We start from the raw sequence: 13,777 nt of genomic DNA, 5'->3' as shown, positions 1-13,777 counted from the left end.
TGACATCATTTCTAGTAATTCATTCAGAAAAAAAAACCTATTTTGCTTCATTCCACTGATACTTGTTTGCTGAATTGGAACACTAATAGGTATGACAAATTTGTAAGCTCCATGTCTGTGTGTTTTTTTTCCTTAGGTTAGAATTATTCTAATGAAATTTCTACCTAGTGTCTTCATGGATGCTATGAGAGATAATCCTGAAGCTGCTGTTCACATTTTTGAAGGAACACATGAAAATCCAGAGTTAATATGGAATGACAACTCCAGAGAAAAAGTATCTACAACCATTCGGGAAATGATGCTAGAGTATGTCACAATAAAAATAAATAAATTCTCTACATTTCTTCCCAATAAATCTACTTTGAAAACAATTTGTTCTTGTAGGTTTAAAGTACTTAATATCCTTGGTACTCTCTTGCAGACATTTCATTACCCTTAACTAGGTAACATCATCTGTGCTAAAGGAATGCTGTTTGCTGTCTATTTATATTCTAGTGACTTGTCTGTGTGGGTGGGAGCAATCTTAGAGATTCTTTGGTTGAGCTGTTTACTGGTGGCTGTTTGGCAGGGTTTTTTTTATTGGGGTATTGCTTGTTTGATCGTTGGTTTGAAGTTGATCTTGGAGTTAATTTATGCTGATCTGAGTGCTGATTACCAGAGGAGAGATGCTGGAGTCTTTTTCTCTTTTGGGCTGGTTGATTGTCTCAGCAGACAACAGATAGACAAGTCACCAGAATATAAACTGACAGCAAATAGCACTCCTTTACTAGCACTGATGGTGTTACCTAGTTAAGGGTAATGAAATGTCTACAACAAAACAAGCAAGCTCAGAGAGCACCAAGGACTCCTCATTTCAACCCTGAGCTGGTATTTAATGTATGGGTTGTTGTTTTTTTAATTTTGGTCTTTATAAGTTCATCAAACCTCTTAGAAATAATTTAGTTAAAGATTGCATGTTGCTAGCCTGAGTCTGTTTTCAGAGAAATTAATAATTTTCTTTCCTCTGTTTAAAAGGCACTTTAAACTGCAAAGGGATAACCCTGACATTAACTGGAAGGTAAAAACATCCTAATATAAATATAATTAAAATATTTACATTTTGTTTTATGTTGTTGCTTCTGTTCTGTCCATTTTCATTCTGGGAAAATATTCTTTCCTTGCTTGCCCTGATTATCATATTAGGACTATGTGGAACATATTTCTTAAAGCTGGTACACTCAAAATACATCAATATGCAACTCTTACAATTTCCAGATAATGTGGTTATTTGCAGGGCAATATTGGGGAAGTGGCAACTATATATTATCATGTATTAAATAGCTAAGTTGGAGCTCCTCTTTTTCCTAATCACCAGCGATTCAAGCTAGGGCTCAACTGTCTTCCTATTCAATTATCAGATTTGCAAAGTAATCTAGTAGAGATGCTTGGTTTCAGTTTTAGATATTTTTATTCTAACTTTTTTCGTTTAATTCATAAGTAATAAAAAATAGCTGAAACTTTTATGTCAGAGAAACAGAATAACTTTTTTCTCCTTTTTTTGGGTTGATTTAGTTGCCGGAGGACTTTGCTGTAGTATATGGTGAAGCAGAGGGTGAACTTTCTGTAGGGGGTGTCTTCCTAAGAATCTTTATTGCCCAGCCAGCCTGGGTCCTACGGAAACCTAGAGAATTTCTCATTGCCCTATTAGAAAAATTTACTGAACTACTGGAGAAGAATAATCCCCATGTAAGTTTAATTTCTAACTTTGACTTCAGCTTTGTGTAATTGTTAATTTAAATTTTTGAAAATGATGATAGAATCCTTCTCATTCATAGAAAAAGAAATAAATTGAGGAAGAAATAAATTTGAATTCTTTTCTAGCTGATACTCGCTAATTTAAAATTGAGTGTTTCTGTTGATAGCAGCATTCACTGAAGTAGATTTACATAATAATTTTATTTTTCAATAAATCTAAAATAAAATTACTTTTTTATTTTGGTAATAGAATATTTTATATTGACTAACAGTTCAAGATGATAAAAGACATTAATATAGATTGAAATCAGTGAAGCCTATGAAAATAGTTTTTCAAATGTCAAAAATAAACTAGAAGCAGTACCTCATGGAATGTATGCATGATTGATTCATTATTCATACAACTCGTGTAAATATAATAAAAACTATGCAACTTGAATTTTCTCCAATGTAAGTTCCAAACCATAAAAACTACCTGGAGTATAATTTTATCAATAAGAGAAGCTATGTTGTGAATACAATTTTAAAATATTCCATTCATGTAAAACTTGTGAGTGCTGTTCAGTCATGTTTTTCAATCTGATTAATGTGATTAAAGTTTAATTGTGCTATTGTATAATTTACTTTCTTTGTATTTTGAAACAGGGGGAAACTTTGGAAACAATAACAACAGCAACAGTAAGCCTCTTTAGTGCTCAACCTCAGCTAGCAGACCAGGTTCCCCCATTGGGTCATCTTCCCAAGATCCTTCAAGCTATGAATCATAAGAACAATGCTATTCCTAAAAGTGCTATGCGAGTCATACACATGCTATCTGATAATGAGGTATGTAGCCTTAAGTCACAAAAAAAGGTGTATGTTCCTGAGGGTTGGCCTTCTACAAGAAGGTCATTCTTTGGTTACAGTTATTTCTTTTTAGTTGTTGTGTGTCTCTCATTTATAAATTAGGTAATCCATCTTTCTGCTGAGATAATTATTAGGCAGACTGAACAGGGTACTAGGCAGGGTATCAATAGGGCCATTTTTTTGAAGGTAGGTCTTTAAATGCCACTCCTCGTGTCCTTTTGCCTGCATCTGTTCAACAGTCAACTGTTCATTGTAGGAGATAAACAAGCAGAGCCAAGGGATGAAATTAAATGAATCATCAGCCCACAGTTGTTATGTTCCAATATTAATTGGCTAGATTCTTAAATAGGATTGAACAATAAATCTTAACTGCAACTTAACATATGTTCTGATTCTTTGACATAAATCTTGACATAAATCTAGTCAACTAATGTTCAGTTCTAAATTGGCAGTTGATAATGGTCAATGGAAGAGGGGTTGAACTTAGACGGTTTTTGGGAAAGTAACGACTTTAGGCTGATACTTTTTAAATTCCATTGCCCCAGGTTTGCCTGTTCATCTCCTACATGTATTCCAATTAGAAGAGTGCAAGCAAGCTTTCTTCATGAGCAGACTGAAATGGAATATAGAACAAAGCTCCTAAGATTGTTCCTAATATTTCACACATTTCACAATACTTCACATTTTTACTGAAGTCTCTTTGAATCCTCAGTCAGGATTTAAATCAATCTTTAACTTGGGTAATTGCAAGATATTAATATTTGGCAAACTTTTATTTTTATAGCTTTGTGTTCGTTCAATGGCAGTGTTAGAGACCATTGGCCCTTTGATGAATGGAATGAAGAAAAGATCAGATAACGTTGGCATAGCCTGTGAAGCACTTAATCGAATGTTTCAAAAAGAACAAAATGATCTAGTAGTGCAAGTAAGCAAATTTTGTAATTTTCTAATAAAATAGTTCTTTGATTTATGATAATACTTGTGCATTTTTCCTATTTATACTTTTTATGTCTTGTCTCATTATCCTAAGTGGCTCTGGGTGGCTTACAATAATATAAAATCATAGATATAAAGACATTAAAAGCATTAAAACTAAGGTTAACAATTACACAAATAAGAGGTTAAAACCAAGAGTGGATGGTACAGGAGTGTACTTTTGTCTCTCATTCTATCAACCACAGCATACCCCATTGGGGGTACAGAGAGAATCAGGTTTTAAGACTTTTCCAGAAGGTGATGGGGGATCTAACTTCTGGAGGTAAGAGATCATGGAAGGGAATACTTTTCTCCTTGATTTCTGCTGATCAAAATTCCTTGGATTATCTGACACTGTATTGTCAACAGTGTTAAGGTGGTGGACTTTTTGCATATGATTATGTGGTTACTATCAAATGTTAGGAATATGGTGTGAACCCTCAAGAAATGCCAGATTCCCCAGCACTTACATTTCAGGCAAAATTGGCAGGTATATAAGTAATGAAAGTATACTAGTTTAAGAGACATAGAAAAGTTGAAATGGGTTCAGAGAGGAATTCATTATGACCATAAGGCCTGCAAATCAAGCCCTCTGATGAATGGTTAAAGAAACTGAAGATCCATAGTTTCCATAGAGAATGATTGACAATATGTTAGTTGTCTATGAAAATGTAGAGTATAGGTGTCAGATCCATGTATCTGCCATTCTTCAATGGGAGAAGAAGGGGGGGAGTTGGTATAAGTAATCCTTTTTGATGTAACCTGAATATATTAAATCTTATATTGAATCTGTATAACTTGCACATGATACACAACTGGAGGACTGGAGCCAGATGTCTAGAAACTTGTCACCTCTTGGAGAGATAGCAAGAGGAGAAGGGACCATAAAAAATCCAGCTCTGGAAAATACTCCCTGGGAAACTTCTAAGATACGTTCCAAGAGAAGGGGAGGGAGGAATTAACATGTTGGTTCTTTGTTGGACTAAATCCACATCTAAATAAGGGGAGGGATTCTAACTCCCTTTATCTATTACTGTATGCCTGGAAGCATCTTAGATTCTGCTTCAACTAGTAATGGGTCAACCCGGAGAGGATTTTTTTCAAAAAAAACTTTACCGAGGAGACCCTGCAAAAATGTCTGAATATAGCAAGGAGCCAAGGGGAAGCCGAATGCTGGGGAGAAACTTCGACAACTACCAAGCCAGACACTGACTTTGTGTACCCGATCGAAGACAGTGAAGCTGCCTGCGAAAACTCCACAAAGCCCCGGTAGTCTATAGGCGTAGGAAAGAGATAGCTGGGACAGAAGAACCAAGGGACTAATCCTCACCCCGGGTAATCGTAAATCCGGGTGGAAAATGGAGCTGGAGCCCCTCTCTGATCAGGAAGAATGGGTCAAGGAGCCACCGGCAGATGACCGATTGAAACAGTACATAAATCGTCTCGTGAGGGAAGCCCTGGAGGACCTCAATGTGAGGTATGAACCAAGTTGCCAATGTGGCAGAGCGAGTGAACCAGAAATTGAGGGAACCTGAGCCGTCACCCCTGATCCAGCTGAGAATGATCAGGCATTGGAACAAGCTGGAGGACCAGCAGCCATACCAGGTACCCAAACCCTTGCCACCCCAGAGCAGGGGATTAATCCTGGCCAACCCAGAGACATACAACTGCAGAGAAAGTTCCCGCCCTTGGGGGTAAAATTTGATGGGGACCCTCAAAACCTGGGATTTTTCCTGGCACAAGTCCTCACCTACATGCACGGGTGGAATTTCCTGACTCAGGAGGCCTGAGTGCGAGTCGTCACCCTGGCCCTAGAAGATGCAGCAGCCAGATGGATGGTGACTCTCCACAATGTCAACGCCCCAGAACTGAGGAACCTTGATCAATTCATGACAGCCCTACACCACCGCTTCGAAGATCCCCTCACTGGTAGAAAAGCCCGCGACTGCATTAGAGTTGTAAGGCAAGGCCATCTCCTGGTAGCTGAGTACACCAAGGAATTTCGTGACCTGTCCAGCTGAGTCGACTGGCCAGTTGATATCCTAAAATGTTGATTCAAAGATGGACTCAAACCTGTACACTTGCCTGCCTGGCCCGTGGGGCTCCAAACCTCCTGCATGAATGGTACCTGATGGCAGAGGAGGCAGAGATAGACATGACCCATAACCAGTACCGCAATGGCAAAGTTTGGAGAAGATCCCCACCCCAGAGAAAGTGGGAATTTTTCAAACCCCAAACCATCATGACTCCAAGACCATCTGGCTTCTTTAAGTGTGGAAAAGAATGCTGTTCAAAAACCCCTGCCAGAAAGCCAGACCACCCATAGGGGGGAAACCTGGAACATCCAGCCCTCAAGGAAAAGAAATTGGCCTGAGAAACCAAGTAGCTGTGGGATTTTGGTCCGCCCCCAACCCAGAGAAAGAATCCCCAACACCCTGAGAAGACCTGAACCAGTCAGAAAGCAATCCAGAAGATGACCCACTGGTAAGCGACCCAATTGAACCAGTCACTCTACCCCCTAAGACTGTTTATCCCCAGCCGAGGGAAGGGGGAGGAAGTTGCAGTGTTACTGGATTTGGGATGCACCCAGTGCTTAATCTACCTCTCCCTAGCAGAGAAATTGGGAATCCAACTAAAGAAAATGGAAAATCCCATAACTTTCTGCCAATTACATGGAACTATAGCGGGGGCAGCCAGCCAGTTTTGCCACAGAACCATTGAAAATAAGACTAGGGAACCATAGTGAGATGCTCACATTCATTGTAGCACCAGGAATGAAAGGGCCACTAGTCCTAGGTCTCACATGGCTACGGAAATGGAATCCAAAAATAAACTGGAAGAGAGGAATCGTACATTCCAGAAACATGTCGCATTTGCAAACAGCCCAGAGGAAAGGAAAGGAAAATAAAGGGAACAGAGAACAGAAAACCAGCCATGGCCAGTCAGCCGGCTGAACCCATTAAGATCCCCAACAAGTACCAGGATTTAGATACGAGATACCAAGTATTTAATGAGGAGGCTTCTGATGAACTCCCACCCCATCGCACCACAGACTGCGCCATTGAAATCCTACCAGGGGCTAACTTCCAAAACCAAAAATGTACTGCATGTCCCCCAGAGAACTAAACTCAGAGCATTTATCGATAAAAATCTAAAAAGGGGTTTCATAAAACCTACTCGACCAAAAGTAGCAGCCCCAGTGTTATTCCGCGAAAAGAAAGATGGCTCAGCACGCTTGTGCGTTAATTACAAAAAATTGAACGCAATTTGCATAGAGAATATGTATCCACTCCCCCTCATGAAGGACATGTTAGCCCACCTCTCGAAAGGAATTTTTTTTTCAAAGTTAGACCTACGAAAGGCATATTACCGCATCAGAATAAGGAAAGGGGATGAGTGGAAGACGGCTTTTAACACCCCACTGGGATGCTACCAATTTAAAGTGCTCCCTTTTGGATTACAAGGAGCATCTGCCGTATTCATGCAATTAATTAATGAGACTCTCCATGAATTTTTGTACAAAGGAGTTCTAGTTTATCTCGATGATATTTTAATCTACACTGAAACAAAAGAAGAACACATCAAGTTACTCCGAGCAGTTCTCACAAAACTAAATGCCAAACTATATGCAAAACTCTCTAAATGTGAATTCCACCAAGAAAAAATTGACTACCTGGGATATAGAATATCCCACGAGGGGATGGACCCACAAAAAGGAAAAGCTGTCATCGATTGGGAGCCGCCCCATACTTGCAAACAACTGCAAAGCTTCCTGGGTTTTGCAAACTTTTACCGCCAGTTCATTCCACCTTTTGTGAATATCGCCCTCCCCATCACAAACTTGTTAAAAACGAAAGGGAGGGAGAAACCCAAACCAAGGCAACCCCTTACCTGGACGATGGAATGCCAAGTGGCATTCGAAAAACTTAAAACAACTGTTCTCAGCAGAACCAATCTTGAAACACCCAGACCCTGAACAACCATCTGTCATCCAAGCAGACGCTAGCAATGTAGCAGTTGGAGCAGTTCTACTCCAAAAGTAGAACTGTCTACTCGTGGACAGTTACAACCATGTGCTTATAGTTCCAAGAAACTGACAGGAACTGAGCAAAGATGGGCCATATGGGAGAAAGAGGCATATGCTGTGCAATGGGCACTCCTCACATGGAGACAGTTCCTAGAAGGGAACCAAATCCCCTTTGAAGTCTGGACTGATCATAAAAATCTAGAAGCCCTGAAAACTCCACAGAAACTCTCAGAAAAACAGTAATATTTTCAATATTTTAATTTCACTCTCGAATATCTCCCAGGGGGGAAAAATTTATTGTCAGATGCACTGTCCAGGAAACCACATTACAACAGCAAAAAGAAGTTATAAAATCCATGATCCAACCAACCCAACTTGCAGCCAAAGTAATCACCCAGGCACAAGAGAAGAAAGAATCACTGACTGACAACGCAATGACTTCAATATTTAAGGAAGCACTACTTAAGGACGACTGGCTCCAGGCTAACAAAAACACTTGCTTACTCAAAGATGGCCTAGCCTGGGTAGAAAACAAACTTTATGTCCCTGCCAGCCAGGGGATGGACCTCATGAAACATTGCCACAATTTAAAATAGCGGGACACTTTGGTTTTGTAAAAACCCTGCACCTCATCAAAAGACAATTTTGGTGGCCATCTCTCAAAAAAGACATTGAAAACTATGTTGCTAGTTGCCCCATCTGTGCTGCTGCAAAAAGAAGGCAAGGAAAACCTCCAGTGGCAGAACTTTCAGCATGCTGGAAAGAGATCTCTATGGACTTTATAGTGGAGCTCCCTGAAAGTGCAGGAAATACTGTCATTTGGGTTGTAACTGATCTTTTTTCAAAACAGGTTCATTTTGTACCATGCCAAAAGATCCCAACAGCCAAGGCCTTGGCAAAGATGTTTTTAATACACATTTATCGCCTTCATGGAGCTCCCCAACGGATTATCTCAGATGGGGTGTACAATTCACATCCACATTTTGCCGGGCGTTTTTAAACCTATTAGGCTCCACCCAGGGGTTGTTGTCATCAAATCACCCCCAGACTAACGGTGGATCTGAACGATCGAACAGCGTGTTAGAACAATATTTAAGATGCTTTATTAATTACCAACAGGACAATTGGACTGACCTTCCTTTTGCAGAGGTAGCATACAACAACCGTCCACAGCAGCACTGGTTTCACCCCATTCCAGGTAGCCACAGACCAAGAATTCAACTCCATGCCAGAACTACCCACCAAGGAACCTGAAATTCCCTCCCTTAAGGAGTGGATTAATAATTTGCAAGACACTTGGCCAGTGGTCAGACTAGCCTTACAAGAGGCTAGAGCAGCTTTCAAAGCTCAAGCAGACAAAAAAGTTGTGATCCTAAACCATTCAAAGTTGGGGATCGCATATATTTGTCCACAAAATTCCTAAAATTGTTGCAACCCTCTAAGAAACTGGGACCTAAATTCATTGGGCCATTTTCCATCTCCATAATTATTAATCCTGTTATGGTAGAGCTTCTACTTCCCAAAACACTTAGACAGATTCATCCAGTATTTCACTGTAGCCTACTCAAACCAGATATTACTTCGAACCTTAGACTCCTCCCCTTCTCACACCTCCAGCTCCCATTATGGTACACGGGGAACAACATTTTGAAATTAAAGATATCCTTGATTCGCGCACTCACCGTGGATCCACAGTGGCTTGGAAACACCTTCCTTCCTCAGCTTGAAAACATCTTCCTGCCTCAGAAAATGAGTGGGTAGCCAAACGACGTTTAAAAGCACCCACATTACTACGGAAGTTCCACCTGAAATACCCTCACAAACCATCCTAAGTTGTAAATGTAACACATGTTTTATGTCTTCCAGGTGTATTTATCATATTTTTGAGGAGGGCAGATCCATGTTTCTGCCATTCTTCAATTGGGGAAGAAGGGGGGAGGGAGTTGGTACAAGTAATCCTTTTTGATGTAACCTGAATATATTAAATCTTATATTGAATCTGTATAACTTGCACATGATACACATGATATCTCTTGGAGAGATAGCAAGAGGAGAAGGGACCAAAAAAATTCTGGAAGATACTCCCTGGGGAACTCTTCTAAGATATGTTCCCAGAGAAGGGGAGTGGGGAATTAACATGTTGGTTCTTTGTTGGACTAAATCCACATCTAAATAAGGGGAAGGGGTTCTAACTCCCTTTATCTATTCCTGTACGCCTGGAAGCATCTTAGATTCTGCTTTGATTAGTAATGGATTCACTTCCTTTCAATAAAGAATTCCTTTTGAAATACCTAGTTTTCAGAAGTTCATTCTTTTTGGTTGAAGGGAAAAGTCCATTGTTTACAGACCTGTTCTTTGAATACGGAGAGACAAAATTAAAAAATAAGATTCAGACCAAATATTAAGACATTTTTGACAGAGCATTAAGCTGTTTGCCTAAAACAGAGGTGGGGAACTATGGTCCCTTTATGACTTTGGACTTCAACTTCCAGAATTTCTCAGCCATCATAAGTCATAAAAGGGACATAGTTTCCCACCTCTGGCCCAAAACAATATTGTATCCCTCAAACAGGTTGGATAATCCCTGTTAAGAAAGGATTCTTACATAGAATTATACAACATCCATACAATTCCTTCCAGCTCATATATTTCATGATTCCACATTTGTAGTCAATTTATATTCATTTGCTCTTGAAATATTTTTAATTTCAGCTAAATGCAGTAGTATGGCTCACAGAAGTCTTAATCAAAATGTCTTAGTTTGAATTTAAGAATATGCTCTCATTGTCTTGCAGGCCTTGAAAGCAGATTTAGTACCCTATCTCCTAAAATTGCTTGAAGGTGTTGGCCTTGAGAATCTGGAAAACCCTTCAGCTACAAAAGCTCAAATTGTTAAAGCACTGAAATCAATGACTCGCAGTTTACAGTATGGAGAACAGGTAAAATCCCAAACATGTCTTAAATTCATTTTAGAGCACATGGAATAAGATGATTCATTGTAACATTTATTTTGAAAATACAAGTTCTTCTGACTGGTAAAGTTATAAAATCTAAGGTTTTAGTAAAATCAAAAATGACACTAAGCTAATTTCCATAAGTGAGCCCTCTCCGACCTGTACAGCAAATACAATTTTTTCTCTATTTTCCCACTTTTGTAGGTGAATGAAATCCTGTCTCAATCTTCTATATGGAGTGCCTTCAAAGATCAGAAACATGACTTGTTCATATCTGAAACTCAGACAGCAGGATACCTCACAGGTCAGTGTACATTTACAGTGAGGGTTCCTTCCTTGTCTGTCTGTTCTTGAAAGATCACTTAATTGACTTCTAGTTGGTTTTCATGTAGAATTGTTAATGAAATTGCTACATAGTACAATACAGACTAAAGTGATGTTCCCATTCATCATTTCTTCTGAGGGTTTACATCTGAATAGATGATTATGAAAGCAGCAACAAATACTTGAAGGGTCTAAGGAATAAATATAAAGGTAACTTCCTTTCAAACCCATCTTTAATTCTCAAAGGATTACAAGATTATGTTTCAAACATCAGACCACAAAGCCTCAAAATGTGATAAAGTTATGCTTCACTTTTTGCTTTGAAGTGCTTTGCCATCTGTACTTCCCTTGCTTCCGGTTTCTTTTTCCTTCAGGTATCTCCTCTCCTTCCCTTCTATCTGGTAGCAGTCCCCTTCATCTCAGAAGTGGGCTTTAGATCTCCTTTGGCAGGCAGCTTGCTAAACTTCTCTCTTGCATTCACTAAAGCAGGTAGATACCATTTTGCTCAGTACATGTAGCCTCTGTGCTATCCCACAGATTATATGCTTACAAGGTCCATGATGTACCATTGTAGCAAACATAGGCTGTTTTAAATTGGTACAAAATGCTGTACTTGCTGCTGTGCTTTTGGGGTCATTGACTTCAGGGTGCCAAATTACAGCTGTATAAATAAGAATTTTTATAATTATATGTGTAAAAACCTATTTTCAATTATGTCAAAACATTATCTAAAGAACGCTTGAAGATACATATGGGAAGGATGGAATTCTGAACTCTGATAGCAGACTGCTTATAATTAATCTAGCTAAAGGGATTTGAAAATAAAAACTGCCATGCCACAGATAAAACAAGTAATCTTAGTCTGGTCTGAACTGACCTAACAACATACTCAATATTGTGGTGTTTTTTTCTTCCTTGTGGAACAGGTCCTGGAGTTGCTGGCTACCTTACTGCAGGGAGGCCTTCATCTGTTATGCCCAATGTTCCACCTCCTGTAGATCATGAAGCTGGAGATATTGGCTAAGGGATATGAATGGCCTACACAAGGGACTCAAAGGCAAAGATTTATTGGTTTAAACTTTTAGAATAAATTTTCCCTGCCTTTCCCAGTTTCAAAACAGTGTTATTCCTTTTTCTATGAATATTTTTTTTAGAAAATTTACAATTCTACTGCATTGTAACATAAGAAAGTACTTTGTGGATCAGCCTAAAAGAGTACACAAGATTTTTTTTCTTGCTGTACATAAGCACATTTATTTCTTTATATTTTTGTTTACAAGACTGTGAATTGAAACAATTTTCTTAGTATTTTGTATTATATGAACTAGCATGACTGAAGTTGAACTGCAGTCTCAAAGAATTGGCTAAATCATTTGATTCTCCCAAATTGCACTAGAAGTTTCTTTCTTCAATGCTTCAAGTTGGACTTGATCATCCTCTGAGAACTTGACTGGCTTGATGTTGTTTGTCTATATCCCCAATCATTAGCATAAATAAGATCCTTGTGTGTTTAACTGGATTTACCAAATCAAAAAACTAAAATACAGCAAAATGATATTTAAAAATTACATGGTATATAAAAGCATTGTGTCATTGTGATATGTTCTATACATTATTCAGTATATAAAACTTTCTATATTGAATGTACATTATACAAATCATTCATATGTACATAAAATTTAAAAGAATAAAGGGAACCGAAAGCCTTGTTGAAACAAGCTTGTATTACTGTTTTATTTCTTGGTAAAGCTAAAAGGAAAATCAAATAGTTTTATGAATACTGATCTAAAATTGTATATTTTTTTCTGTTAATACTGGCTCTGATGGCATGAGGTAAGACAGAATTATTCAGTTATTTTTCAGAGTTCTAGCTAGAAATCACAAGAACTATCAACAACAGAGACAAAAACTGTTATGTTTCTACAAAACATAACTTGGGAATTGTAGGGGAAAAATTAGATCGGAATTTTCCTCCACTATATGCAGTTATATTTGAGCAAATGGTTAACACTGTTTCAGCTCTTGTATGAGTGCCAATTAATCCTTTTGTGAAACTGACAACAAAGAAGCCCATGGATTGCAGTGTGTAATTAAATAAATGTATTTATTTTTAATAAATTTTATTCAGTTTCTATTAATTACATTCCTTAGTGCTTAATAAACATTGTGTTGTCTGGGTATTTAATTTGCTTAACAATACAAATACAACTCTTACTCTCCACTCCTTTTTTCCAGCCACTGGTTAATTAAATTCGAAGTTTGATAATATTCTTTGTCTTCTTTCTGTTTGATTATACACACACACACACATTTTTCTTTAACATAAAAACTCAAAATCTATATGAACAGCGTGTTGTCTGTGTAGTTATTTTTGAACAACAAAAAAGATAATATAGATAACAATAATCACATAGTAATAGTAATATTAGCTTATCCATAATAGTAAACTTTCATTATATAATTAATCATTCTCTTAATCTCTTTAGTTTCTACCTTGGTTTCTCTTAACCATTGATAAAACAAGTCCCATGTTAAAAAGTATTCTGTTTCTTCCTTCTTTATTTTGAGTGTTAATCTATCCATCTTTGTGCATTCTAATTTTTTTATAACACTCATCTATAGGGATCTCTTCATTTTTCCACTGTTGTGCAAAAAAAAAATTCTCACTGCTGTTAACACATGTAAAATTAGATATGAATTCCCTTTATTATACTGTTCTAGTAAAATACTCAACAAAAATATTTCTGGTTTTAAATCAAATAGCAATAGCACTTAGACTTATATACTGCTTTATAGTGCTTTAAGTGGTTTGCTGAGTCAGCATTTTGCCCCCCTTTTGGGTCCTCCTTTTACCAACCTCAGAAGGATGGACAGCTGAGTCAACCTTGAGCCTGGTGATATTTAAGCTGCCAAATTG

At 38.1% G+C, this 13,777-nt stretch overlaps 1 protein-coding gene across 6 annotated transcripts in view; it reads left to right on the top strand.

The window, feature by feature from the left end:
* Positions 1 to 12,578, top strand: part of DNAJC13 (DnaJ heat shock protein family (Hsp40) member C13) — a 159,034-nt gene extending 146,456 nt beyond the window's left edge. For 5 of the 6 annotated variants that reach the window (XM_087947910.1, XM_087947909.1, XM_087947908.1 and 2 more), the window contains 8 exons: positions 137 to 306; positions 1,015 to 1,057; positions 1,552 to 1,725; positions 2,380 to 2,559; positions 3,365 to 3,505; positions 10,378 to 10,521; positions 10,741 to 10,840; positions 11,787 to 12,578. In XM_087947910.1, coding sequence (XP_087804036.1) covers positions 137 to 306; positions 1,015 to 1,057; positions 1,552 to 1,725; positions 2,380 to 2,559; positions 3,365 to 3,505; positions 10,378 to 10,521; positions 10,741 to 10,840; positions 11,787 to 11,884 — 1,050 coding nt within the window. In that variant the 3' untranslated portion in view covers positions 11,885 to 12,578. Of the gene's footprint in view, positions 1 to 136; positions 307 to 1,014; positions 1,058 to 1,551; positions 1,726 to 2,379; positions 2,560 to 3,364; positions 3,506 to 10,377; positions 10,522 to 10,740; positions 10,841 to 11,234; positions 11,350 to 11,786 lie in introns of all 6 variants that reach the window. The other variant, XR_015746067.1, reaches the window with a different exon arrangement.
* Positions 12,579 to 13,777: the final 1,199 nt, after the last annotated feature.

The sequence above is a fragment of the Notechis scutatus genome, chromosome Z, assembly GCF_049901735.1.
Source record: "Notechis scutatus isolate UNSWTSFEM ecotype Mainland chromosome Z, rNotScu1.2, whole genome shotgun sequence".
Lineage (NCBI taxonomy): Eukaryota > Metazoa > Chordata > Lepidosauria > Squamata > Elapidae > Notechis > Notechis scutatus.
Note: the sequence above shows the minus strand (reverse complement) of the source record. Positions and strands in the feature narration are given on the sequence as shown.